Source organism: Acomys minous (assembly GCF_964271855.1).
Source record: "Acomys minous genome assembly, chromosome: 5".
NCBI lineage: Eukaryota > Metazoa > Chordata > Mammalia > Rodentia > Muridae > Acomys > Acomys minous.
In genome coordinates, this window is record NC_140494.1 from 124,454,958 (window position 1) to 124,482,355 (window position 27,398).

The 27,398-nt window shown below is 49.3% G+C and overlaps 1 protein-coding gene across 3 annotated transcripts; it reads left to right on the top strand.

The window, feature by feature from the left end:
* The first annotated feature begins 325 nt into the window (after positions 1-325).
* Positions 326-27,031, top strand: PARP16 (poly(ADP-ribose) polymerase family member 16). Of its 3 annotated transcripts, none has more exons than XM_084784326.1 (7): positions 326-954; positions 1,405-1,689; positions 14,032-14,169; positions 17,084-17,290; positions 20,654-20,825; positions 23,877-24,018; positions 25,659-27,031. In XM_084784326.1, exons 2-7 carry the CDS (start codon positions 1,516-1,518, stop codon positions 25,792-25,794), a joined length of 969 nt encoding a protein of 322 aa, XP_084640452.1. In that variant the 5' UTR covers positions 326-954; positions 1,405-1,515; the 3' UTR covers positions 25,795-27,031. The 3 variants fall into 3 exon arrangements, 2 of the variants coding, with proteins under 2 accessions (XP_084640452.1, XP_084640453.1); XM_084784327.1 differs by lacking the exon at positions 326-954 and adding an exon at positions 1,015-1,111; XR_014779685.1 differs by lacking the exon at positions 326-954 and having other exon boundaries at positions 1,145-1,689; positions 25,659-25,877; positions 26,400-27,031.
* Positions 27,032-27,398: the final 367 nt, after the last annotated feature.

The following is a 27,398-nucleotide window of genomic DNA, read 5'->3' on the forward strand; positions in this document are numbered from 1 at the left end:
TGTGTATGTTTATTTATCTAATTAATATGTTTGGTTAAGTTTTATTGTTGATTATTTTTTTGAGTCAGGGTTTCTCTGAAGAGCCCTGGCCGTCCTGTAATTTGATATGTAGACTGGCCCTGAACTCGAGAGATCCACTTGCCTTTGCCTCCTGAATGCCGGGATTAAAGGCATGTGCCAGAGGCAGGCGGATCTCTGTGAGTTCGAGGCCAGGGCTAGTCTACAAATCGAGTCCAGGACAGCCAGGGATACACAGAGAAACCCTGTCTCACGGGGCCCACGGCCCCCACCACCAAAAAAAAAAAAAAAAAGGGCGTGTATACGGTTTTAAAGGGACGTTTTAGTCTAATAATTCGGTTCTGGCTTATGCTTAGATTTCTATGCGATCAGGAAGCCAAACAGTTTTGTTTTCCTGTGAAGTCTTGAGTAGGTTAGGTGTTGGGAGTCTGTTGTTACATTTATTTATTTTGTGTATATGTTCATGTGTGGGTATTCTCGAGCCTTGGGGCATGTGTGGAAGTCACAGGACAAATTGCTGGAGTCAGTGCCCTCCTAACATGTGGGATCCGGGAATCGAACTCAGGTCATCAGTACTGACGGAAAATGCCTTTATCCGTCTAGTTGCTGAGTCATCTTGGAGTCGGTCTTTTCCCTTCCTCAGGTTAGTTAGGTCATTGTTCCCTCTGCCTTCAAGTGCTTGTTATCCCGGGCTTCCTGTTAAAGCCTTGAAAGGAGGAGGATCTTGGGAAATCTGAGGTCAAACATTTGAGCTATTCAGAGAATTCCGGAGGCTGTAAGGTAGAGATGATGGGCATTGGGTCGGCTACTGTGTCTTGAAAAAAGTATTGCATCACTCCGAGCCTCAGTTTCCCTGAGTGTCCGCCCAGTGCCTCTTCTGTGCAGCGAGTCAGCTCCGGAGGGGACCGATCCATTCAACAGGTGCCAATTCCCAAGGTGAGAGAGGCTGGCTCACCCCGCAGAGCCTGGACAAAGGCTAACGCTCCGGGGCGGGTTCGGAATCGGTTTCCACCTGTGGCTGTGGCGAGGATGACTGGCAGCGGCTGGGGCACCTTTACCCTTCTCCCTGGGCAGCAGGGATCCTCCGGAACCGGTGGGCTGGAGCGAGCTGAGCTAGGGCGCGGGAAGGGGCGGGCCTGGGCCGGGTGGGCGGAGCGGCGTGAGAGCGGCGGGCGGGGAGGTAGGCCGTGGCTGCAGGCAGTGTGGCGGTCAGGCCCGGTCGGCCCAGGTCCCCGCGGTGCCGCCCGGCACCGGGTGCAATAGCCGCTCCTCCGGGTCGGGGACCCCCGGGCTGGCGGGGTCCGAGAGGCGGTCGAGCCCAGTGTCCTGCAGAGGACGCTCGTCAGCGCGTTCTCACCACTGTCATCTTGTCACCCCTTTGCTTAGCTCCACCCTCCGGGCTGGGAAACCCGGCCGTTGACTGTCCTCGGTGCCCCGGGCCCAGGTCCCGCGCTGGCCCGCGTTGTCTGCTCCCCGGCCACGCGCCACGAGCCCGGGATGCAGCTCTCCAACAGGGCGGCAGCCAGGGAGGCGGCGAGCCGCGACGTGCTGGCCGCGGACCTCCGCTGCAGCCTCTTCGCCTCGGCGCTGCAGAGCTACAAGCGGGACTCGGTGCTGCGGCCCTTCCCCGCCTCCTACGCCCGCCACGACTGTAAGGACTTCGAGGCCCTGGTGAGTGCGCCCTGACCCAGCGTTCTTCGCTGCATCCCGGGCCAAGCGGCCCCGTGGAATGGTTAGGCAAAGGAGGCGGCTCCACCCGCGTTAGAAAACACGCCTTTGGACTTCCCCCATTCGCAGCCTGGTCTTGGGGAAGGTTCCCATCAGCAAGAACACTCCCTGAACACCCTCGTGTGGACAGACACATTGCCAAGTCATTTGGTGGCCGCTTCCTCGTGTCAGGAGGGATGACGTGAGGAATAGCTTCATTAGTCTTCCACGAAACGCTCAGCTGTGGCCCCTAAGGGGCGTTGATCTGAGCCAGCTGTTCTGCCTTGCTAGGAAGTTGTCTCTCCCCTTACAAGTAGCTAGACTTCGCCCTTCAGAGGAAGTTGGCAAAAAGAGTTCTGGTGTAAAATGTCACACGCGGTGCACATGTGTTGTTACTTTCTGATGATTGAAAATTCTGAGTGCTGGGATTACAAGCTTCAGTACCGCGCATGGCCTGTAAGGCATATACTTTTTTGAAGAGTTAGGGTCGGTAATCCAAATATTTGGAATTACCTGGAAAAGATATAACTTGCCAAACTCGACTCAGTGAAGAAAATAGAAGGTCTCTGGTAGTTGTATACTCGCAATCTCAGCACTGAGAAGGATGAGGTGGGAGGCTAGCCTGGGCTACAAAAAGAAACAAGGAAACAAATCTTGGAGCCTAACTGCTTCGTTGATGAGTTCTATCTCAAATACAGAGTTAATAAATAATTGCAGTTTCATAGAAATGCAGAGACAGACGTTAGGAGCACTGGCTGCCCTTCCGGAGGGCTCTGGTTCAGTTCCTGGCACAAACATGGTGGTTCACAACCATCTAATGTCACTTCCAGGGGGTCTTGGACTCTCTTCCGTCCTCTGCCAGCACCAGGAATGCACACTGTACACAGACATACATCCAGCCAAAACACCCACATTCATTAAAAATGTATTTTAAATGTCCTCCACAAAATATTAGGGCCCCAACACAACGTCAGGAGGTAGAGTCAGGCGGATCTTTGAGGCCAGCCTGGTCTACAGAGTGAGTTCTAGGACAGCCAAGGCTATACAGAGAAACCCTGTCTTTTTTTTTTTTTTTAATACCTATTTATTTTTATGTACATGAGTGCTCTGCCTGCATGTACACCTGCAGGCCAGAGGAGGGTGCCAGATCTCATTCTAGATGGTTGTGAGCCACCATGTGGTTGTTGGGAATTGAACTCAAGACCTCTGGAAGAGCAGTCAGTGCTCTTAACCTCTGAGCCATTTCTCCAGCCCACAAACCTGTCTTGAAAAACAAACAAACAAACAAAAAAAAACTTAAAAAAAGAAAGAAACAGAGAATTCATCACCACCAAGTGGAGGCCTTTCAGGCTTAGGAAGTCAACTGATGCAATGAACTGTGGGAACTGATGAGAATTGCTCAGCACGGACACTAAGTTGAATCTCCTGCTGTCACTGATGGAGTTCGTGAGCACTGGGTTCCCTCTTCGCTTTGATTCTTTGGAGGCCAAACAACAAAGGCTGAGCCTTCTGGCTCCATCTGGCCTTTGCAGTCCTCACTGTGGCTTGAGATTACCCCAAGTCTTGACCACACTGCTGAGGCAGGTTGGGGTACAGGAGGTGGCAAGTTGACTTCCACCATGGTTTGTTCTGCAGAGCTCTAGTGTTCACTCTTCTGAGTTTGTGGTGTAAGGGAACAAGCACAAAACATGCGTAGGTTTGACAACAGAGATTTATTCGTAGGTCAAGTGACTCCAAAAGCTAATTAAAATTATTATTATTATTATTTTTCTTTTTTTTGCTTTTTGAGACAGGGTTTCTCTATGTAGCCTTGGCTGTCCTGGACTCACTTTGTAGACCCGGCTGGACTTGAACTCACAAGAGATCCACCTGTCTCTGCCTCCCTGAGTGCTGGAATCACAGGCATGCACCACCATGCCCGGCCCAAAGGCTAATTTTCAAAGAAAGTCAAACCCAGTCTGGATTTCACTTTCTGCATCATTTTGTGGCTGAAAAAGGAAACTTAGGAAGCTGCTTTTTGAAAACATCCCTCATTTTCTTACTGAAAGCATCTGGGCGGATTTGTCACTTTAGGCCAGTTACAATTACTTTCTCCACACTCCTAGGTGTTGTATCTTTGAACAGTTAGTGCCCTGGTTTGAATGACTTTATTGACTGTTGCCTGCTAGAGAACACCTTTGATGAGTCAAGTCCCTGGCCTTAGGCAGTGTCTGGCCTTACCCTGCCACTGTCCCCAAAGCCCTCAGTTCTTTGATTTTTTTTTTTTTTTTGCACTGAGAATTCTTTGTGCTCTCTGGACCTGCCCCCGGGAGGTGCTGACCCAGGTTTGAGGCATCTGAGCCTGTGCTGATTGCCCCGGCTGCAGCCTCTGACCTTGTTCCTGGCACAAGGGTTGCGTAAGCCCTTATCGGGCCAGAGAATCTGTAGCCCTCTGCCTTTTGTCTCCAAACTTAACTGTGTTGTCATTTAACACGTTGTCACTGGCTGTGACAACTGCTGAGCTTTTGCTTGCTTGTTTGTTTTCCTTTAGAACATACTATGGCTTGGTGTTCTGTTAGACCGCAGACCCTTTGTGGGGGCAGGAGGTGGCCGGTGATGGCTCCCTGTGGGGACCTAAATCAACATCCGCATCCCAGCCAGCATACCTTGGGGCTTATTAGAATAGCAGAATGGAGCTGGTGGGCTTGTTTGTTGCACAGGCCAAGGGCTTGGGTTTGTCCCTGGAATTCACAGTGGCAGGAGAGAACTCACTCCTGAAAGTTGTCCTGTGACCTCCACAGTCACTGTGGCACACGTACAGACACACACACACAGCGACACACAGGCACACAGACAGACAGACAGACACACACACTCACACACACACACACTACTGGGATCACAGGTGTACACTACTATGCTTCTTTCATAACTTAAAAAAAATGGTTCTCACAGCTGGGCACAGAGGCACATACCTTTAATCCCAGCCCTCAGGAGGCAGAGGCAGGAGGACCTCTGTGAGTTCGAGGCCAGCCTGGTCTACAAAGTGAGTCCAGGACAGCCAAGGCTACATAGAGAAACCCTGTCTCAAAAAATAAAAGTAAATAAAAAACTGCTCTCACAAATAATGCCACAATAAAACCCCCTTCTATGTAAAGGATTGTTCATATTCCTCATGTCTTCTTGAGACAAACTCTCGAGACATGATGTTGCTGGTTCAAATTCTAGTGAAGCTTTGTGAGGAAGGCCTTTGATTATTTTCAGATTAAAAACTAGATATTGGCCGGATGGTGATGGCGCGCGCCTTTAATCCCAGCACTTGGGAGGCAGAGGCAGGTGGATCCCTGTGAGTTTGAGGCCATCCTGGTCTACAATGCGAGTCCAGGACAGCCAAGGCTACACAGAGAAACTCTGGCTTGAAAAACCAGAAAAACAAAAACAAAAAAACCAAACAAACCTGGATGTTGGCATTTACAGGGTAGATCACTCTTAAGAGGCTCTCAGCCTTGTCTGACATTGAAGTCACCGAGGAAGCTATAAAACAAGCAGAACCCCCTGATGTCTGGGTATCGTCCATACAGCATATGTTTAATTAATCCCTAGAGCCCTAGCACTGGGATTCTTACCGTGTGTAGATCATCTGTAACATTTTAATTTTCCTATGAACTGCCTTGAGGGATCCCACAGGTAGGTAGGTGCTGGGTAGGGAGGAAATTATAGCACTTAGGTTTGGTCTTGTCTAATAAGAATGCTTTAGGGAGAGGCAGAGGCAGGTGGATCGCTATGAGTTTGAGGCCAGCCTGGTCTACGGAGGGAGTCCAGGACAGCCAAGGCTACCCTGTCTTGAAAAACCAAAAAAAGGAAAAAAAAAAACCTCAAACAAAACAAACAACAACAACAACAACAACAAACCCCAAAAATAAATGCTTTAGGAAAATAGTTTTGTTTGTTTTGGGTTTTTGAGACAGGGTGTTGGAGGTTGGTCTGGAGTATGTGATTACTGGCCCCCAAGATCTACTTGTTGCTCAGATGGGGACATTCACAAGTACACCTGTTCTGTGGAAACCTTGCTCTACCTATTTACAGTTGATTGGTTAATAAAAAGGCCTACAGCTGGGCAGCACAGACAAGAGGTAGGCATGGCTAAGGCTCGAGGGCATTGGGGACAGAAGGATGTTGGGAAAGCGAGAACCAGGAGGAGGAGCTCTGAAGTTCTGCATGGAAAACAGTGTCCTGGATGAGCAACATTAGCGAGTATTTTGGGATTACGGATGGAAAGTAGCCCAGACAGAAGCAATTAAAGCAGATGGCCTGGGGTGGGGGCGCTGGAGATAACGGGAGGTTTAATCTGCCCAGCCCCTGGTAAGATGAGGGTATTCTAAAATACAACGATAGCTGGTTAGATAATACCGCCATCATAAGTATAGGTTTTAATAATAAACATTATTAGACTTGTTTTTTAATTTTCTGCAACACAAGGTTTCTCTGTGTAGCCCTGGCTGTCCTGGAACTCACTCTGTAGACCAGGCTGGCCTCGAACTTGTAGAGGTCCTCCTGCCTCTGCCTCCCGACTGCTGGCATTAAAGGTGTCCTATACCACCGCCCAGCAATACCTAGTTTTTTAAAGTGTGGCTCTTAGTCTTTCAGGTTAACTGTACCTTTCAGTGTTGGGGACCAAAGTGAGGGCATTCAGCTCGCCGGGCAAGTGTTCTACCGCTGATTACCACCATATTTAACAGCTCCACTCAAAGACGGTGAATCAAGAGCAGGGAGAATAAAATGTCGCAGTTCCAAAAGGCCTGGGTAGTACCTTCTGGAGGATAAGTGCTGGGAAAGATGCCTCAGCTGTGGGAGGAGTGTGGAGAAATGGAGGGGTGGGGGTGGGGTCTCTGCTCCAGTATCAACCGCCTCCTTCCAGCCATCCTAGTAAGTTCACTGGTGTGCACTAGACTGGTTGGTGATGAAGGTGATGTTTTTTAAAAAATTCATTATTATGTATACAGTGTTACGCCTGTATGAACACCTGCAGGCCAGAAGAGGGCACCAGATCACTTTATGGATAGTTGTGAGCCATCATGTGGTTGATGGGAATTGAACTCAGGACCTCTGGAAGAGCGGTTAGTGCTCTTAACCTCTGAGCCGTCTCTGCAGCCCTGAAGGTGATGTTTTAAGCAGATCTGGGGTTGCAGCCCAGGGCTTTATGCATGGGGCAATCACAGTGTAGCAGCTGGGCTCACGTGTGCATGTGTTATGTGTGTATATGGTGTGTGTGTGTGTGTGTGTGTGTTCACATCGGTTCTCTCCTTCTGCCATGTGGGTCCCAGGGATGGAATTCACGTGGTCAGGCCTGATGCCTTTATTTGCTGATCAGAAAGCTTCTACAGGTCAGTTCAACTCACATTCTGTTGCCTGAGAATCATAACTAACAGCAAAGAAGGCGTTTTTACAAAGCTGCCTATGCCGGGACCCATCTCCTCTTTGCCTCTTCTTGTCTCTCATCTCTCTCTCTCTCTCCTTAACCCCTTCCTTTCTTCTGTTGAGACAGGTGTCATGTAGCCTCGGCTGGCCTCCAGCTTGTTACGGAGCCTGTGTAACTTACGCTGGTCTTCAACTTCCTGGTCCTCCTGCCTCCACCCCGAGTGCTAAGGTACCAGCATCACCACCACGCACAGTTTATGGGCCCCAGGAGTTGGGTCCAGGGTTTTGTGCTTCAACCAGCTGAGATACAGCCTTAATTCCTTTGTTACGTGTTTGAGATTTCTGTTTCATTATGTTATTTGGATTTCTTTCTCTTCTTTTTTTTTTAAAATTTTTATTTATTTTATTATGTATACAATGTTCTGCCTGCATGTGTGACTCTCCACAAGATCTCATTACAGATGGTTGTGAGCCACCATGTGGTTGCTGGGACTTGAACTCAGGACCTCTGGAAGAGCAGTCAGTGCCCTTAACCACTGAGCCATCTCTCCAGCCCATGGATTTCTTTCCATACAATATAGTTTGATCATACTCCTCCCCTTACCTCCCAACTTACTTCATGTTTTTTCTCGCTTTCAAAACAAAGTAAGAGAAAAAAAAGATACCACAGCCAAACAAAATGGAAAAATTCAGACAAAAAACATGGGGTTCATCTTGTGCTGGCCAGCTGCACCTAAGCATGGGGCCAGCTCTGGGGTGTGTAGATTACCCAGTGACGCTCCACTGGGGGAAACTGAGGTTCCCTTTCCCAGCAGGTAGGCTTCCTGGTTAGGGGACCTCGGTGTCCACTTCCTTTCAGTGTTGAGACTCTGTCTGGTTTAAGTCCGTGCAGGGTTTGTGTGTCTTGTCACAGTCTGTGAGTTGACGTGTGCATCAGCCCTGTTGTAGGTGGGTGATGCTCCTTGGAGTCGTTGTCCTCTGATTTTTATCAATCTTTCTGCTTCCTCTTCCCATAGATCCCCGGGCCTTGTGGGGAGAAGCTTTATGAAAACCTTCCATCCAGACCTGGAGAGATGGCTCAGTGGTCAAGAACACTGGCTGCTCTTTCTGAGGAACCCCCCACCCCAAGTTCAGTTTCTGGCATCCCCAATGCAGCTCACAACTGCCTGTAACTCCAGTTCCAGGAGAACTGACACCTTCACAGACATAAATGCAGGAAAAGCACCAATGCACATGAAATTAAAACAAAAACAACAACAACAACAAAAAACCCCCATTCCATTAGGGCTGAGTGCTTCAAAGACACCCACTTTCCTCACATTGTATAGATGCGTGTCTCCATACCAATTTCTATGTACTGGGTGGGGTCTCTGCAAACACCATGGCCAGGGGAGTGTCCATCTGATCCAGCTGAGGCGGTTTATTTTAGGCATATTTAATCATAACACAATTGAGAAAAAAGTTTCCTGATGTTAACTCAGTCCTGTGTGTATGTGTGTAAAACAAAACTTAAGACAGTTAGATCAAAATTCGTTGTAAAGATGAGTTCTGTAGATTCACTACATGTGACGTCTTAAGGGTGTGCGGGAGGATCTGATGTGGTCTGGGTCATACAGGTGGAGCAGAGGTCACCAGGCTGTTACACCACCCCCGACTTCCTGCTGAAAAACAGGTTATACACATCTCTTCCTTTGAAGAGACAACCTGTGTATTTAACATCCCTGGTTTCCCCAGTGTTTATCTGTGCTCGCAAAACCTCATGCCTCCTACAAGAAGAAGCGTTTCTTTCTTTCTTTAAAAAAAAAAAAACCAATTTATTTACTTATTTAGTATGCAATGTTCTGCCTGCATGTGTGCCTGCCTGCCGGAAGAAGGCACCAATCTCATTATAGATGGCTGTGAGCCACCATGTGCTTGCTGGGAATTGAACTCAGGACCTTTAGGAAGAGGAGACAGTGCCCTTGACCTCTGAGCCATCTCTCCAGCCCAAGAAGAAGCTTTTCTGATGAGAGCTGACTGATGCACTGATGTGAGTCCTAGCCAAGTGTGGTAGCTGTGGGTCTCTGGCAGAGAGCTTTTCTCTAGTCACAAGTGAATAGAGACAGGCTACAAGGAAGGGCAGGATTAAGTAGGGACACCATGGGCCCGCGGTCTGAACCAGAGGCTGAGAGGTTTTGTTTTGTTTTTTGCTTATGCGTGTTTGGACTACATGTACACATGTGGTACAGATACATGCATGCCTTATTTGGTACTGGGGGTTAACCCCAGAGTTTGCTAGGCAGAAATGGACTACAACCCCAGACTCTGTTGTATTTTATTGTCTTTGAGGCAGGATTTCACTCTGTAAGCAAGGCTGACCTCAAATTCATGGCAGTTTTCCTGCCTCAGCCTCCCAAATGCTGAGGTGACAGGCATTCACGACCACACCCACCCATCTGCTTGCTTTCTACCCCAATCCATTTTAAGTCCATCTAGATTTTCATGGCTTAGGCGTGCGTTAGGCCTGGCACACCTGTGTGGAGTTGGCGGCATTTACCGCTCAGCCTTCACCTGGCAGCCCTCCATGCTCCTGGGTCAGCCCCGCCTCTCATTGTTGCAGACGTCATTGTTTGGTCCAGGAGGCCAATGCCCCTTGGTTCATTCTTTTCTCAGCACTGCCCCCCCCCCCCCACATTCCCTCATCCCTTCTGGCACTTTCCTAGACAGTTACTTTTTCCAAGTGTTTTCTTGCCTGCTGCACCTTTTTTGGGGTGGGTGGGTGGAGGTGGGGGTGGGTGGGTGGGGGTGGGGGGTGGGTGGAGGTAGCGGGGTAGGGGGGTGGGGGGTAGGGGGGTGGAGGGGGGGTGGGTGGAGGGGGGGTGGGGAACGGCAGCAGCAGCCGCCATCTGCATCTGGGTAGCTCCAGTTTTGCCTGGGATGAGCATCGCCTGTGATCATGCCGGCAGACAGATTGCCGGACCTCTGATTGAGGAGCTGTGGATTTCGGGAGTTGTAAACGTCCCCTGGGCTGCCTCGTTACTTCCTGGAGATCCAGGAGGCTGGGCTGCCTGCTTCTGGCTCTTTGCTAGTCACTTCCTGTCTCCGGGTCACAAGCTCTCAGCTTCGCTCACCTTTCGTGTGTGTGGAGGTGGACCTGCAGTCTTAGCTTGCAGGAGCCTGAGGCAGGAAGTTGGAGATCTCCACCTCTGCTGAAGACTGAGACTGTCTTGGACAAACACACAAATGTAGACTGTTAGGAGATAAGAGGTCTGTCCGCTTTTTTATTTTTTATTTTTTTAAGACAGGGTTTCTCTGTGTAGCCTTGGCTGCCCTGGACTTGTTTTGTAGACCAGGCTGGCCTCAAACTCACAGCAATCCACCTGCCTCTGCTTCCCGAGTGCTGGGATTAAAGGCGTGCGCCACCACTGCCGGCCTGAGTTTGTTCTCTTGCTTTCTAGAAATTAGAAATTCAGAAGAAGAAAGGGGGGAGAAAAAGAAAAAGAAAAAAAAAAAAAGAACTCAGCTTGCTGGTTGTTTTTCATTTAAAAAATTTTTTGAAGACAGGAGTTCACTGTGTAGCCCAGGCTAACCTCCCACTTAAGAGCCTCCTGCTTCTGTTTTCTGAGTGCTGGGATTACAGGGGTGTACCACTATGCTCAAGTGACTGATGGATCTCTTTCTTTCTGCCTTCAGTTTAATTCCTTTTGTTTTGTTTTGGAGACAAGGGTTCTCTGTGTAGCCTGGGGTGTCCTGCAACTTGTTCTGTAGACCCGGCTGGTCGCGAACTCAGAGATATGCCTGCTTTTGCCTCCCAAGTGCTGGGATTAAAGGGGTGCATCATTACTGCCTGGCCTGTCTTCAATTTTAAAAAATGATTTATTTTTTATTTGTGTGTGTGTATGTGTGTATGAGTGTATGCCATGTTCCTACAGGTGCCAAAAAGAAAGGGTGTTAGGTCCCCTGTGGCTGGAATTACAGGAGGTTCAAGCCACCTGACATGGGTGCTGGAACTGAACCTAGGTCCTCTGTAAGAGCAGGAAGTGCTTTTTTTCCCCCTGATTTTCTGCCCTTTTATTTTGTTTTTTTTTTTTATCTTTATTTATTATAATTTATTCACACATTACACCCCAATTGTTATTCTCTCCCTCTTCTGCGCTATTCCCCTCCTCTAGACCTCTGACAGGGGCAATGATCAAATCGTGGGCACCAGAGTGCATGTCAAAGTTCAGAGGCAGGTCCTGTCCCCATCTCCCCTGTCCCCGTCCCCTCTTCCTGTCCCCCGCCACACACACTTGGAGAATTAGCTGTCTATCACCTACATCTGAACAGGGGGTCTGGGTTCTCGGCATGCATTGTCCTTCGTTGGTACATCAGTTTGTGCAGGCCTCTCCCGCCGGGGGGAGTCCCCCCCCCATCCCCCGCTGGGTGGAGTCTCTCAGAGGTCATCTATGTTGAGCTAGTATCCACTTATAAGTGAGTATATGCCATGTGTGTCTTTCTGGGTCTGGGTAACCTCACTCAGCATGATCATTTCTAGTTTCATCCGTTTGCAGGCAAATGTCAAGATTTCCTTGTTTTTAACAGCTGAGTAGTATTCCCGTGTGTAGATGTACCACAGTTTCTTTATCCGGTTGAGGGACATCTAGGTTGTTTCCAGATTCTGGCTATTACTAACAAAGCTGCTATGCACATAGTTGAGCAGATGTCCTTGTTGTATGGTCCAGTGTCTTTCAGGTATATGCCCAGCAGTGATATAGCTGGATCTCTTGAGGCAGGAAGTGCTCTTAACTGATGAACTGTCTCTCTGGCCCTTTAACTTCTTTGTACACCAGGGAAGTCTCAGACGTTGCGGCTTTGTCATTGCACAGAAACCACCTGGAGCTGGTGGGCGGAAGATGGGCCTTTTGTGAGGCTGGGATCTCCTGTGCAACAGCCGCTAAGGCTCCCCCCCCCTGCCCCCCCCCTTGCACATGTTCTACTTTTCTGTCCCAGGGGTTGTTTGGGCCCAGGATGTACCTTTTGGGTGCCTGACTACTCACTCCTCTGGGTGTCCAGTTGCTCTGCCTCTCACAGTGCTCCCCTCACCCTTCCCACCCGTTACCTCCTGAACACTTAGTCTCTTCCACCCAGGCGTTGGTAAACACATCCAGTCAGGAGCCGTGGTGTAGATCTTTTGCCCACATGGAAGCTTTCTGTCTCCGGCTCCATCCCACTCTGCACATAACACACTTCTTTCTCTCTGCCTTTGACAGGCCTCAGGCAGAGCCGGTAGCTGTCCGGATTGTATTGAAGGGGAGGCGGTGGGGGGAGGGGGACAGTTCATTGATTACGACATGATTGGTTAGTATTCCAAGCAGTGAAGTCTGGCCCAATTCTTCCTTTGCCTAGGCTGTCCCTGAACATCGCTGTTCATCCAGTAGCGGGATGTTGAGGCTAGGAAGCCTGCAGTCTGGCCTCCTGGCTTCATGTACTCCTGTCCCGCCATGGAACAGCTAGCTTCATGACCCTGGGCAAGGCACTTAGGACTCCGAACTTCAGTTTCCTTGCCTTTAAAATACATTTTGTTCTGTTTGTTTTGTTTTCTCCAGCTAGGGTTTCTCTGTGTAGCCCTGGCTATCCTGGACTTACTCTGTAGACCAGACTGGCCTTGAACTCACAAAGACCCCACCTGCCTCTGTCTCCTGAGTGCCGGGATTAAAGGTGGGGACCACTTCCACCCAGCTAAAATGAGTTATTATTGAGATAGGGACGTAGCTCACTTGGTAAGTGCTTGCCTGGCTTTCATGAAGCCCTGGGCTCCACCCCTGCACCACATAAACCCAGCATGGTGGCACACCCTGAAGTCCTTGCACTGGAGAGTGTGGAGCTTGAGGCTAGCCTGCTCTACATGATGGCTTCCAGGCCAGCCTGAACTACATAGTGAGACACTGTGCCTCAGAAATCATTTAGGTTATTTATTCAGTGAGATAAGTTCTTGCCGTGTAGCATTGGTTGTCATGGAACTCCCGATATAGACCAGGCTGGCCTGATACAGACCAGGCTGGCCCTGATTCTGTGGTCTTCCTGTCTCCTGCCACCACACCCAGCTCTTTTTTGTTGTTGTTCATCTGAAATTCCCATTTAACTGGGCATATTGTATTCTCTCTGGCAACCCTACTCGTGTGTCTTCACTCCAGAGGTCCTACAGTGTAGACAGGGAAGACTCTTAGCTTATTAGAACAGAGTATTGAAAAAAGTGAAATGGGCCATAAAAGAGGGCTAGAGAGTGTGGGCAGATGGAGGGCGAGAAAGGCAGGACACAGCAGGGTACCCTCTCAGGGCAGGTGGCATTGGGAGGGCCTGGAAGTCAGCTGTTCCGACAGAGAGCTTGGGCAGGGCCTGGGTCCAGACTGGAGCTGGTAGAGGTCTTTTCCATTTGCCCAAAGCCCCTCAAAGAGGTCTAACTACTGCCCTTTTGTGGGCTGTGAGCCCAGATCTGGGTGGTGGATACGGCCATGTCTCACAGGATGAGATATGTGAGTAGGAGTGCTGGAACCTGCATCAGCCTGGGTCATGTTTTGAACCAAGTGAATAAAACAAAGCAAAGCTTTTTAGAATTGAAAATTAGTTGGGTGTGGTGGTACCTGCCTTTAATCCCTGCACTCAGGAGGCAGAGGCAGGAGGATCTCTGACTTTGAGGCCAGCCTGATCTACAAAGTGAGTCCAGGACAGCCAAGGCTACACAGAGAAATCCTGTATTGAGGAGCAAAAAATAAAAGAGTAAAATTAAAAAAAGAATTGAAAAATTTCAGGGTTTGGTATTATTTAGGAAGGCTTTAACTTGGAAAATTCCTTGGGTTAGGAGTGAAGTTTTACACCTCACCACTAGAGGGCGATCGATCACCATTTTATCCGGGATCAGCAGCTAATGGAGGTTCTTTCTCCTTTCAGCTTGCAGATGCTGGCAGGCTACCCAACTTGAAGGAACTTCTCCAGTCCTCCAGAGACACAGACGAGCAGGCCTGGGATCTGGTGAGCTGGATTTTATCCTCCAAGATCCTGACAGTTCACAGTGCAGAGAAGGCAGAGGTGAGACTTTGGTGTGTAGGGTCACAGGTTCCTAAGGCTGGCTCCTGTGGGACAGTGCCAGTCCTGTGGCTCTGAGACCTCCCTGCGCCCCTCTGGGCAGCTGGTTGGAAAATGCAGATTCAGAGGTTCTCGTTGTACGTCTGGAGACTTACACAGTTCAGCATGGTTCTCCTCACGTGTAAATTCGGATAGCCATGGCGTATTTCAGTTGGGCAAATGAGCTTCATCCATGGGAATGAGTTTTCACACTGGGGCAATATCTAAGGGCAATACAGAGGGTTCAGAAAAGTATTTCTGATAAGCGAAGGCCCTGTCTGTGCCTCAGAGATGTCTCTCAGTGGCAGAACACTTGCCTAGCATGCACAAGGTCTTGAGTTCTATCCTGAGCGCTCGAGGGGAGGGAGGGAATGGGAGAACAGAGCAGGGCGGGGTGGGGGTGTGTGGGGGTGGAGGGGGGGTGGGGGGGGAGTAGGCTTAGCCCAGCTGTTAATTGAAAAGTATCCCACACTAGTGGGAGGCTTCAGTTTTACATTCAGATCCTAACTCAGTCCATTCCCGAGTCATCTCCCAGAGGAGCAGTGACCCAAGCACGGTTTCTGCCAGAAGCCAGTTGTCACCTGCTGGGGGGCTCTCAGGAACTGGCTGGGACAGCAAGGCCCACAGTGTGTCATGTGACATGTGGCTCCTGATCTGCTGTTGTGTCCTCTGAGTGGCAACAGTAGGGTGGTTATCTGTGCTGTCACCAAGCTAATCAATTAAGTATTCAAATAAGTGTTTAATTTTACACTAGGTGTTTTTGCATTGGGGGTGGTATGTGTGTAGAGGTCAGGGGAAACTTGTCCTTCTCCCATGTAGGTCCTGGGGATTGCACTCAAGTTCTCACGGGCTTGTTGGCAAGCGTCTTTTCCTCCCTGAGCCATCTTGTTGGCCATAAATTTTAAATTTAAAAAATAAAAATAAAAAATTAGATGAGGGGCGGAGAGATGGCTCAGAGGTTAAGAACACTGTCTGCTCTTCCAAAGGCCCTGAGTTTGATTCCCAGCAACCACGTGGTGCCTCATAACCATCTATAATGAGATCCGATGCCCTCTTCTGGTGTGCAGGCACACATGCAGCCAGAATACTGTATAAATAGTAAATAAATAAATCTTTTAAAAAATTAGGTGGAGCCAGGGGTGGTGGCGCACGCCTTTAATCACAGCACTTGAGAGGCAGAAACAGGTGGATCTCTGTGAGTTGGAGGCCAGCCTGGTCTACAAAGTGAGTCCAGGATAGTAAAGACTTCATAGAAAAAGCCTGTCTCAAAAAAACCAACCCCCCAAAAAAACAAACCCCCCAAAAAACAAAAACCAACCAACCAAACAAACAAAACAAAACAAAACCACACACACACAACAACAACAAAAGACAACAACAACAACAAAAAACCCAAAACCTAAAACCAAAAAACAAAAAATTAGATGAATTCATTTATTTGACACATTAAGTTATGCAAAGAAAAAATATGAAACTGCGTAAAAGTCACATTTTCATATTACTAAACACAGCACTGGCCCAAAATAATGAATTGTAGAATGGATCCCAGGATTTAATACAAAAAACCCATCCTGTACAGAAAAGTTTAAGGCTCCTAACTTCATTGGATCCAGTATTATACGTGTTTCTTTACACCCCTCAGCTTCTTCCAAGTCTTTCTCACTTTCTAACATCTGTTGAAAATCGGTATATGGAGCCTGTAGCTGGCACTCGCAATCTGGGATCATCATCTGGGATTCTTGCAGGATCTCTGCCTCCTGCTCTTCCTGCTGCTGCTGCTGCCACCTCTGCTCCTCCTCCTCCTCCTCTTCTCCTTCTCCTGCTGCTTCCCTTCCTTCTTCCTCTTTTTTGTTGTTTTTTTGAGACAGGGTTTTTCTGCATAGCCCTGGCTACCCTGAAGCTCTCTCTGTAAACCTGCATGTATGTATGTACACCAGGTCCATGCCTAGTACTTGAGGTATCTGGCCAGAAGAGGGCGTCAGATTCCGTGGAACTGGAGTTATAGATGCTGTGGAGTGACAGAGGCGGGAAACCGAGCCCTAGTCCTCTTCAAGAGCAGCAGATGCCTTTAACTCTGAGCCGTCTCTCCAGCCCTCTGCTTTTGGTTTTTGAGACACAGTCTCGATATGTAGCCTATGTAGCCTAGAACAGACATGGTAGTGGGTGACCTTGAACTCATTGTCCTGCCTCTACCTCCCAAATATGGGGAGGCTAGGTCTGAGGCAGCTTGCCATTGGGAGGGGGCATTTTTGTAGCACACTTACTAGTGTTCCAAATAAAACTGTGACTCCCTTTATGTGTTATGCCCAAATTTCGGGAGACTCCCCAAAGAGACCACACAAGAGCCGAGTCCAAATGCACTGGCAAGGAAGTCTTTATTGCAGGTTCGAACCTGGGCCTCCCCTCCTGTGCACTGACACAGCAGATGCAGAGAAGTGGCCCCGAGTCTCAATTGAGAGTGTTTTTTATAGGTTTTAGACAAAGAAATGGATATTACAGTATATGATTGGATGGCATTTGGGCAGAAAAGCTGCACGCAGGGAGTTAGAGGCCTTGGAGTTTCATGATTGGGTAATAGTGTAGGGGCAAGGTGACCTATAGAAAAGATTCGTTGAAACAGTCACGGGGACATTAGGGACTTTGGCCTGGCTTCTCCTAATTGCTTGTTGCTATGTGCCAGACCCCCTGCGGGTCAGCTTGACCAGCAAAGAGTATATTTGGACTTTCTCAAGGTGAGCTGATTGTGTTGCTAGGGAATATTTTTTCTGTTTAGACTAGTGTGCGGTTTTCCTGGAATCTGGGTACAGCCCTTGGGTAAGAATAACACAAAATGGAGTTTGTCTGGTCCTTACATATGTTTCACGTTCATGTTTTCAAGTTTGAAAAGATCCAGCAGCTGACGGGTTCCCCTCACACACCTGTTCCCACCCCGGACTTCCTGTTTGAGATCGAGTACTTTGACCCAGCCAACGCCAGGTTTTATGAGACCAAAGGAGGACGAGACCTGATCTATGCCTTCCATGGCAGCCGCCTTGAGAACTTTCACTCCATCATCCACAACGGCCTGCACTGTCACCTGAACAAGGTGCACCTGGGGGCTCCCTGCTGAGGGGCACGGGAGGGGTGTGCTGGGTCCAGGCTGGGGGCTGGAGAGTAGGTAGGCAGGCGGGTTTACAGAGGCCGCAGCACGCAGAGTGACCTGCGGACCAGCAGCATGGGTCACTTGGCCACTTGGGTAAATGCAGTTGCATCTCTAGCCAGGGCTGACCTTCAGAAATCTGGGGCCACCTGTATTTTGACAGGATCTCTGGGAGATTCCAGGCTGATTATCTCTGGGAAGCATCAGCGGTTTCCAGCCTTAGCTCTGCATTAGACAGTTTGGGAGGTCTTTTAAAATCTCAGTGCTGCAGTGGAGACGTATCAGGAGCTAGAGTGCTTGCTACTCTGGCCCAGGATCTGGGTTCAACTCCCAGCATCACTCAACACTGAGTGGCTCATAGCTGCCTGTAGCTCTAGATCCAGAGAGTCCAGCGCCCTCTTCTGGCCTTCTTGGGCACTGCATACAGAAGGTGCCAATACAGACAAGCAGACACACAAACATACAAACAAATAAAAATTTTTAAATAGCCAGGCGTGGTGGCGCACACCTTTAATCCCAGCAGAGGCAGGCGGATCTCTGTGAGTTCAAGGCCAGCCTGGTCTACAATGTGAGTCCAGGACAGCCAAGGCTACACAGAGAAACCTTGTCTCGAAAAACCAAAAAAAAATAAAAAATAAAAAATAAATAAAAATAAAATAAATAAATAAATAAATAAATAAATAAATAAAATTTTTAAAGAAAGAAAACAAAAAGACCAGTACCTGGGAGCTCGGGATGTAGCCCAGTTGGTAGAATGTTTACTTGGCATGCACCTGGCTCCAAATTCAGTCCCCAGCATCTCTGTAAGCTGGATGTGGTACTGACCACCCATTGTCCTACCACTAGGGAAGTAGAGGCAGGAGGATCTGAAATTCAGGGTTATCCTGGTCTACATAGGGGGAGTTGGTGTTAGCCTGGGCTACATGAGACCTTTTCACACAAAAGCAAGTGAAAATCCAGTGCCAACTGCATTCCAGACCAAGTAATCGAGATACTGTAGGGGTGGGCAGCAACCCACCAGTGGTCTCCATGTGTGACTGGCCCTGGCCACAGTGTGGACCCTGGAGGAGCAGCATAAAAGCACTGCCCAGGAGCACCTTGTTGGAAACATGGAGCCTCAGGCCCACCTTAGATGACACAGTGAGAACCCACACTTTAAGAGGATCCCCAGGTGACCATGAGTATTGCTAAGCTCCTGTCAGCCCTGAGAAATTTCGGGGTGTGCCAAGATTCACCAACAGGAGGTTCTTCTCTGGAACTGTTTTCCTCTCATTTTCATGAGTCAACACCGTGTCAACCACCCTCTTTTCCTCTGACACATATTCTACCCCCTAGGAACGAGTAGGAGGAAGATGGCAGTCTAGGGCCTGTAGCTAAACAGGCATGGCAGCCATGCAGGCCTCCTGGGCAAAGGGACAGCTCCCTCTCCTGTGGGACTGGCGCTCACTACCCTTTTAAGCACACGAGAGGACCGGAGCGGCTTCTTTGTGCCCCAAGTACCAGGAGAAGCAGCAGCTGCTGTTGTAAGCTAGTGGAGAGGGCATCTGAGGTAGTGGGTGCCGTGCCCCCCCCCCCCCCCCCCGCCCCCGCCAGGCAGAGGCGCGTCTGTCTTGTCTTGATGGGCTGGCTCCGGGAGCCTGGGCTCAGCTGCAGCTGATGTAGCCCTGGGGCTGGAGAAGAAACAGCTTCCAACCCTGCTGCGTCTGATTAGTGTGGGTGGGTTGTGCTGAGGACGACCAGCTTGTTTATGCCGGCGCTGGACCTACTATTGGCCGGACTACTGGAATCCAGGGGTCTCCGTTTTTTACCCTGGAGCTTGTCTGAAGTTTACAGTCTATTCCACTAACCTTCATTTGAGTGCCCAGGCAGTGTGCCTGCCGCTTAGGTGAATCTGGGAGACCTTTGGTTCATGGCCTCAATCTCTGGCCTCTTCTTCCTTTTAGTAGCTCATGTACCAGGGGTGGGGGAGGTGGGGGGGAGCTTTGAAGTTATCTTGGGGGTTGGGTGGAAATGTCCTAGGACTCTCTGCTCAAAGCAGCCTGGCGCAAGGCTTTGAGTCATCTTAAGCTCCTGGGACTGGGGTCCACAGACAGCAGTTGACGTCAACTTGAGTATCAAAGTTCACCCATCGATAGAAGATACTAGAATGTGATGACAAATGTTCTGAGTCAGTGTGACTAGGCACCTTGAATGGCATTGCTATGACTGCAGTCGTGATCAATTACTGGTGCCTGTCATGGCGGAGGAAGACTGAGTTCCCTGTGCCTGCTGTAGGCTCTGCTGGCCAGTACACACCTGCCATTCTTCCTTATGGAGGAACCAGCCTAACAGCCCTTGTCAGGCAGCTGCGTCCTGGATTCTTGGATGTTTTCTAAGCCCCACACCAACAGAGAATGAAACTCACACTGTCTTTCTTGCCAGGTCTCGCATTCAGTCCTAGTTTCTGGTCAAGTAATAGGGTGCGGCTTTGTTGTTGCTAACTCCTAGGTGTTGCTTAGTTGAATGTATTGATACATTGGGAGTTACTCTGTCCATTTTAACAGCAGCACCGTGATGGTGTGCCCACCCGTGGCTGCCACCGTCTTATATGCCAGATAGCCTGGGCCAGACACATTGTTTTTTTATCCATTATGTCTGGCTTTTTGTTTGTGTGTGTGTGTGTGTGTGTGTGTGTGTGTGTGTGTGTGTGTGTGTGAATGCTTAGGTAAGAGCTCTACCACTGAGCTACACCCCCAGGCCTAGCTTATGTCTTTAAATCTTTCTCATAAGTTTATGGAGGAGGAACTTTTTGTTGTTGTTGTCTTGAGACAGGGTTTCTCTGTGTAGCCTTGGCTGTCCTGGACTCACTTTATAGCCCAGGCTGGCCTCGAACTCACAAGAGATCCATCTGCCTCTGCCTCCCAAGTGCTGGGATTAAAGGCGTGGGCCGACATGGCCAGCTCGGAGGAGGAACTTTTACCACCGTTTGTAGAAGTAGAAACTGAGACAGAATTTCTGTAATTGCTGGGACAGTGAAGCTGAGGTCTGTTTGAACTCTGATACCGTTGTTGTTTTTCCCACTCGACCTTGACCACAAGGTACAGCTCGTTTGCCAGGCTCGGTGGCCAAATCCACAGTGGGCAGTGTGTTTAGTAATGAGCCCTATTGATGACATCAGCGGGCATTTGATATTGTTGTCTTAAAGGGGCCAGGGGAGTGTGACCGTTTTTATGGCTGCAGCTCTGTGGAAGAAGGATCTTTGTCTTCTCGTGACGCCAACTCTCCATTCACTCTTGTGTGTTTCTTTTCTGCTCACCTCTGCTGTTCCAGACATCTTTGTTTGGAGAGGGGACCTACCTCACAAGTGACTTGAGCCTGGCCCTCATCTACAGCCCTCATGGCCGTGGGTGGCAGCGTAGCCTCCTTGGCCCAGTCCTCAGCTGTGTAGCTGTGTGTGAGGTCATCGACCATCCAGATGTCAAGTGCCAAACCAAGAAGAAAGGTGAGTGAGCACTTGATCCAGGCCTGGCTTCAGGCCCTTGTGTGCAGTGGGGAGCCATTGCATGCTTAGAGATGGGTTGACCCCAACCAGCAGAGGACAGAGGCTGGCCTTCAAGGAGGGGCATGTCTTCTCAGGGACTGGACCCACGATAGAGAAAGGATCATAGCTGGGCGGGGCATGGTGGCGCACGCCTTTAATTTCAGCACTCGGGAGGCAGAGGCAGGTGGATCATTGTGAGTTCAAGGCCAGCCTGGTCTACAAAGTGAGTCCAGGATAGTCAAGGCTACACAGAGAAACCCTGTCTCAAAAAACAAAATTAAAAAACAAAAAAGGACCATATCGTCCCCTAATCCCAGCACTCGGGAGGCAGATGGAGGCTGGAGAGGTGGATCGGTTGTGAGAGTGTTTGCTGCTTTTCCAGAGGACCCGAGCTCAGTTCCCAGACCCACACTGTGGGATTCGCAACGACCTGTAACTCTAATTTCAGGGAGTCTAACACTTTTTTTTTTTTTGCCTTTAAGAGTACCAGGTGTTCAGGTGCTGCACATACATGCATTCACTCACGTAAAACACATGTACATATGAAATAAAAGTTAAGAAAGAAGCCGGGCATGGTGGTGCACACCTTTAGTCCGAGCACTTGGGAGTCAGAGGTAGGTAGATCTCTGTCAGTTCGTGGCCAGCCTGGTCTGCAAAGAGAGTTCCAGGACAGCCAGGGCTACACTGAGAACTCTGTCTTGGAAAAAAAAAAAACAACCAAAAAACAATCAAGAAGAAAAAGGACAAATGGAAGCTAGTACATAAGGAGAGGGCATGGCTCCTTGGGAGTCAGAATTCTGCATTATTGCCGGGCGCTTGGTATCAGCAGAGAACCTCATATATACTTAACATTTAGTAAATGTTTCTCAATAAGAGCTAAGGATAGTGGATCCAGAGCCTCTGAGCTCCCAGAAGTGTGCTGGAATCCCCAGATGAGCACAGGGGCATCTGAGGCCGTGGGCTGCCCAAGAGCAGATAACTAGGAGCCACTTCAGTCCCGCTGCCCTGAGGTGTCCTCAGACGCCCTGGGCTACCCTGGGCTACCCTGGACGACCCTCCTCCACGGCAGAAGACTGTCATTCCAGTCTCCAAACTGGGCTGCTGGCTTTGCTAAGAAGAGAATTCAAGACACAGACTGTTCTGGCGTCTAATGTGAAACAACTGGATGCCGAGGAACAGGCCCAGGTCTGACGCCATCCTCCAAAGCCAGGCAGCACGAACAATTGCTCACTTCAGTCTGTAATTCTTAGCAAGTTCTCATCCGGTGACATTAAACATCAAAACAAAACTGCTGCCGCAGAGCCCCAGCCCGTGTCTTGTAAAGCTTCCCGTGTTGTTAAAGAAAAGCTCGGGTGCTGTCGCTCTTCCTTCCTTCTCTCACTCAGAGCAGAGACAGAGTACTCGCTTAGCACATACAAGGCCCTGGGGTCAGCATTACACGCATACACATAAAATCCACAACGAAGAAGCAAAACAAACCAAAAGTTTTCTGGGTGTGGTGGCGAGAGCCTGTAATCTCAGTTCATAGGAATTAGAGTCAGGGGGATCAGAGGCTTGAGGCTAGCCTTAGCTACATAGTGAGTTTGAGGTCAGCCTGGCTATATGATACCCAGGCTCAAACAAAATCCTAATAAATAAATAAATTAATAAGTAAAGAAAGAAATAAAAGAATAAAGCCAGGCATGGTAATGTATACCTTTAATCTTAGTACTTGGGAGGCAGAGGCAGACTGATCTCTGTAAGTACAAGGCTAGCCTGGTCTATACAGTTCCAGGCTAGATGAAGCCACACAGTGAGATCCTATCTCAAAAACAAGACAACCCCAGCCCCATCCCCCCCCCCAAAAAAAACTCAAAAAAACAAAACAAAACAAAACGGGCTAGAGAGGTGGCTCAGAGGTTAAGAGCACTGTTTGTTCTTCCAAAGGTCCTGAGTTCAATTCCCAGCAACCACATGGTGGCTCACAACTATCTGTAATGCGATCTGGTGTCCTCTACTGGCCTGTAGGCATACATGCAGGCAGAAGACAGTATAAATAATAAATAAATAAAAATGCATTGTCCTAGATCACAAACAACAACAACAAAAACAACACCCCCCCCCCCCCCCCCCGCAAAACCCCAAAACAATCCTCAGCTGGCATAGTGATAAACATCTCTAATTCTTGGGACACTGGAGGGACAGGAGTTAAAGGTTATCCTCAGTTACAGGGCAGGTTCAAATATGGTGGAAGTGTTTTTTTTATGGCTTTCTAGACAGACTCTCACTACTTACTATGTAGACCAGGCTGGCCTTGAACTCACAGGAAATAGGTCGGTTTCTGCCTCCCTCTGAAGGGCTGAGTTTAAAAGTGCTGGGATCAAAGGTGTGTGCCACGAGGCCCAGTGGAAGTAAGTGTTCTGAGAGCTCAAACCTAGTGTGGGTTGTTCAGAGAGCCTCCTAGGCCCTGGGGATGTAGCTCGGACATTGGAGTATTTGCCTGGCAGGTGAGGCCCTGAGTTCCATCCTCAGCACAGCATTAGCCTGGTGTGATGGTCCAGGCCTGCAAGGTGCAGATGGGAGGGTCAGAGTTCAAGGTCAGCCTTAGCTGGGTATTGAGTTCAGGTACATGAGACTTGTGAGTAGACAGACAGACAGAGACAGATGGACCACGCAGCAGCCCTACTCTAGCTTTGCTCCCTGGTGCGTCCTCTTGCCCTGGTCTCAGAGTGTGTGACGGTGATCTGCTGTTTCAGCCTTCGTTTGCTTCTGCCTTCTGTTTTCTCCAATCAGCAGTCTTATTTTCTTCTCTCATATTTTCCTGTTTTATCTTTCCGCCTGCCAGAGCCTCCTAGACTCTGTGCCAACTCATGTATGAACACAGATGCAGCCCTCAGCCTACTGACCTTCCCTCCCGTGCCTCAGGACCATGAGCCTTGACTCATTTCTGTTCCTGACTTGCTGCTTTTGTTGTTGTGGTCCCCACTCCCCTCCCCCCCACCTGACAAAGTGTGCTCTACCCTCCTTTTTCAGATTCCAAGGAAATCGACCGCAGCAGAGCAAGAATCAAGCACAGTGAAGGGGGAGATGTGCCCCCTAAGTACTTTGTGGTCACCAATAACCAGCTTCTGCGGGTGAAGTATCTACTGGTATATTCCCAGAAGCAGCCCAAGAGGTAAGAAGATGGTCCCTAGAGATGGCATGCGGTTGTGTTCGGAGTGTCGTTGTGCAGTCTTTAGCATCGCCTTCCCCCAGCCCCAGGCCTCCGATGTGAAGCATGTTCCTCATAATGCTGGCCATGTGAGGGAAGTTGCTAGGGAAGTCAGAGAAGATCTATGTGGCTCTGACTCCAAGGGGACCAAACCAGGCCATTTGAGGGGCTGCATGAAGTCAGACTAGGGCTCTCTGGGCCCGTGATCTGCCTGAACTCCGTTTTCCAGACACCGAGCCTAGAGGCAGGATGGCACCCAGACGGTGCCTGAGAATGTGCAGCCCAGTCGCTCCCCACAGAGACCCTCTGTGGGCCCCAGATGATGCATCCTCATCTCTCTAATGAGCTGATGTCAAGGATGTAGCTCAGTGGTAGAGTGCTTGCCTAGCATACGCAAAAAGGGCCCTGGGTTCAATCCCCAGCACTGTGAAAGATATAAAGGAAATGAATGAATAAAAGAAGGATGTTGATCCCGGTAGCAGACGAGGGCCTTTGGCTCTGGAGGACCGTAGAGCAGGCGTCATCCGTTCTCGTAGTGTTGTGATGGGAGCATGTTCAGGGCTCTTAGCGTGGACTGTCATGGTGCCATTTTACTGCGTTGTTGGAGTCTGTGGTGTAGCTTCCGCCAAACCCACAGAAAAGGGGCTGCATTGACTATTCTGTCTTTTTTTTTTTTTAAGGTTTATTTGTGTGTGTGTGTGTAAGTGCGGGCCAGGGTTAGGCATCAGATCCCATAGAGCTAGAGTTACATGCTATTTAGTTGGAAAACTCCATTCTTAACCAATTCTCCCTAGTGAGTATTTTCAGTGCATGTTTGGATGGCTTAGAACACCTCCCAGTGTAATTAAAAGATTGCCCAGGCTGGCCAGAGCACTTGCCCTCAAACCTGACAACCCGAGTGCATTCCCTTGTGACCCGCATGGTGGAAAGAGAACTGACTCCCACAGCTGCCCTCTGGCCACACACACACACACACACACACACAGAAATTACTTAAAGCAAAGATTTCTTCAGCTCAGATTTGTATCTGTTCCTATGTAAAAGACCTTTGCTGAGTAACTTGGCACCATCGGGGCAGACACTCTGAGCTGGGACATCCTTTTAGATGCCAAAATCTTTTTTTTTTTAATTTGAAGATTAATTTATTTTTATGTGCATTGAGGTTTTGCGTGTATGTATGTGTGTCTGTGTGAACGTGCCAGATCCTCTGGGACAGTTGTGAGCTGGGAATTGAACTAGGGTCCTTCTAGAAGAGCAACTGGTGCTCTAAACCTCCGAGTCGTCTCTCCAGCACCCACTGTGACCCCCCAAAGTCTTGCTTAAGGAAAAAAATGAGTTATAAAAGGTAATAGAGGAGCTAAAAAGGGGAAAATGGGGTGAGCTCATTGCATAGCTGTCTTTGTGCGTTTAGAAAATGTTCTGTTGAAAGGTGTGTTGGCGGTGCCAGGGCAAACAGCCCTAGAGCTCTGGAGCCGCACAAAGCTTCACTTAGCGGCTCACACGGAGGATGAAATCCATCAAGTTGTGTTCTCTGAGCCAGAACCTTCTTGCACACACTTAAAACTGTTTTTCCTGAGTTGCCAACACTCTTTCCCTCTGGGCAGGGCCTCGAGCCAGCTCTCCTGGTTGTCCAGCCACTGGTTCATGGTCATGATGGCCCTGTATCTGCTGCTGCTGCTCGTTGTGAGCGTCACCAACTCCTCTGCCTTCCAACACTTCTGGAATCGTGCGAAGAGATGATCCCAGGTGCTTGGAACGGGGGCCACTCACCGTGTGCCTTATGGAACCTTGCCCTCCGCCTCCCGCATCTCACGTCCAGCCAGGTCGAGTGTGGGGACCAGTTGCGGGGGGATGCGACAGGACAGTTCTTATATGCCATAAACATACTGATTGCCTTTGTTGATGTGCCCAGTCACAGTCCAGTCAGTGAGGCCCCCCCCCCGCCCCTCACATGTTGGTTTCAGGGGTGTCCTCCCATCTGCTTCTTCCTAAATAGTTTAGGGAGGTGGCTTTTCAGCCAGGGCCAAAGGAAAAAGTCCTGCCGCATTTAAAAGCAAAGTGTCCAAGCTGTCGGTGGCGTGTTTACAATCGCTCAGTGGAGACTGGCCCTCGCTCTAACCCTTCTGGAAGACAGAACATGTGCAATGGGAGTGATAAATCATCAGGCGGTTGCCTTGTTTTGACTCGAGACACCCAAGAGGGACAGTCGTGTTTCTCATAAAAATCAGTGGGATCATCTGGGGATTCCGTCAGCTTTAGTCTGCGGGTGCAAAACATTTTAACGGCTTTCTCAGATCAACAAATGCTCTCCGCTCTCTGTACCCTCCCTCCCTTCTTAACCACAGGAGAGAAGGAGCCATGGGCAGAATAACAAAGTGCAGACTTAACAACCAGCAACTCTGTCATCTTTTTTCTAAAAATGGCCATCTGCTGATTACAGCCGAAACAGAACCAAACGCTTGTTTTCTGTTTTTGTTGTTGTTTGTTTTTAATTAGCTGTTTGACAAATTAGCCTCTATGAACCGAGTCAAAGGGGAGATGCCTAAATCTGGAACACCAAGTGGCCTGGGGCCACAGCCTCTTCCCTGGCCGAGAGAAGGGAGGTTCAAGCCATGGGCTCACTAGGGTCCTCGTTCCCACAAAGCTGCCTTGATAGACCACACTCTAGGCTTTTAGGGGCCCGGTGGCCTTCAAATCAGAGGCCTGCCTCAGGGGGCCACACCTCTATATGGGCTGAGGAGCCTGAGCTTTAGCTGTGAGCTGAGAGCCCCAGCCCCTTGCTGTGGTGTTGACTTCCTCCTTCCTGCCAGGCTTCAACCAGGAGAGAACCCCATCTATTGGGAATGAGATTTCCAAAGAGAAGGAAAAAAATCATTTTCCACATCTACAATTTGTAAAGTTTTGTGAAAAAGCCACTGCTATGATTTTTAAATCAAGTAGTGCGACATTTAAAAAACAATAAAGATATTTTCCTAAATACCCAGTTGTCTCTGTGTCTGTCTGCAGCCTCAGCTCAAGTCAGCTGGACTCAGGGTTTAAAACTTCACCTTTTCTCCTCCTTCATGGTGGACATGAGCTGTAGTGCCACCAGGGTAGCTAGTAAGTGGGACTTGCAGTCATGGCCCTCACACATGTGAGTGTGCACACACACACACATCACACACACACCACACACACACCACACACCACACACACACACCACACCACACACACACCACACACACACCACACACCACACACACACACCACACCACACACACACCACATACCGCACACACACCACACACCACACCACACACACCACATACACACCACATACCGCACACACACCACATACCACACCA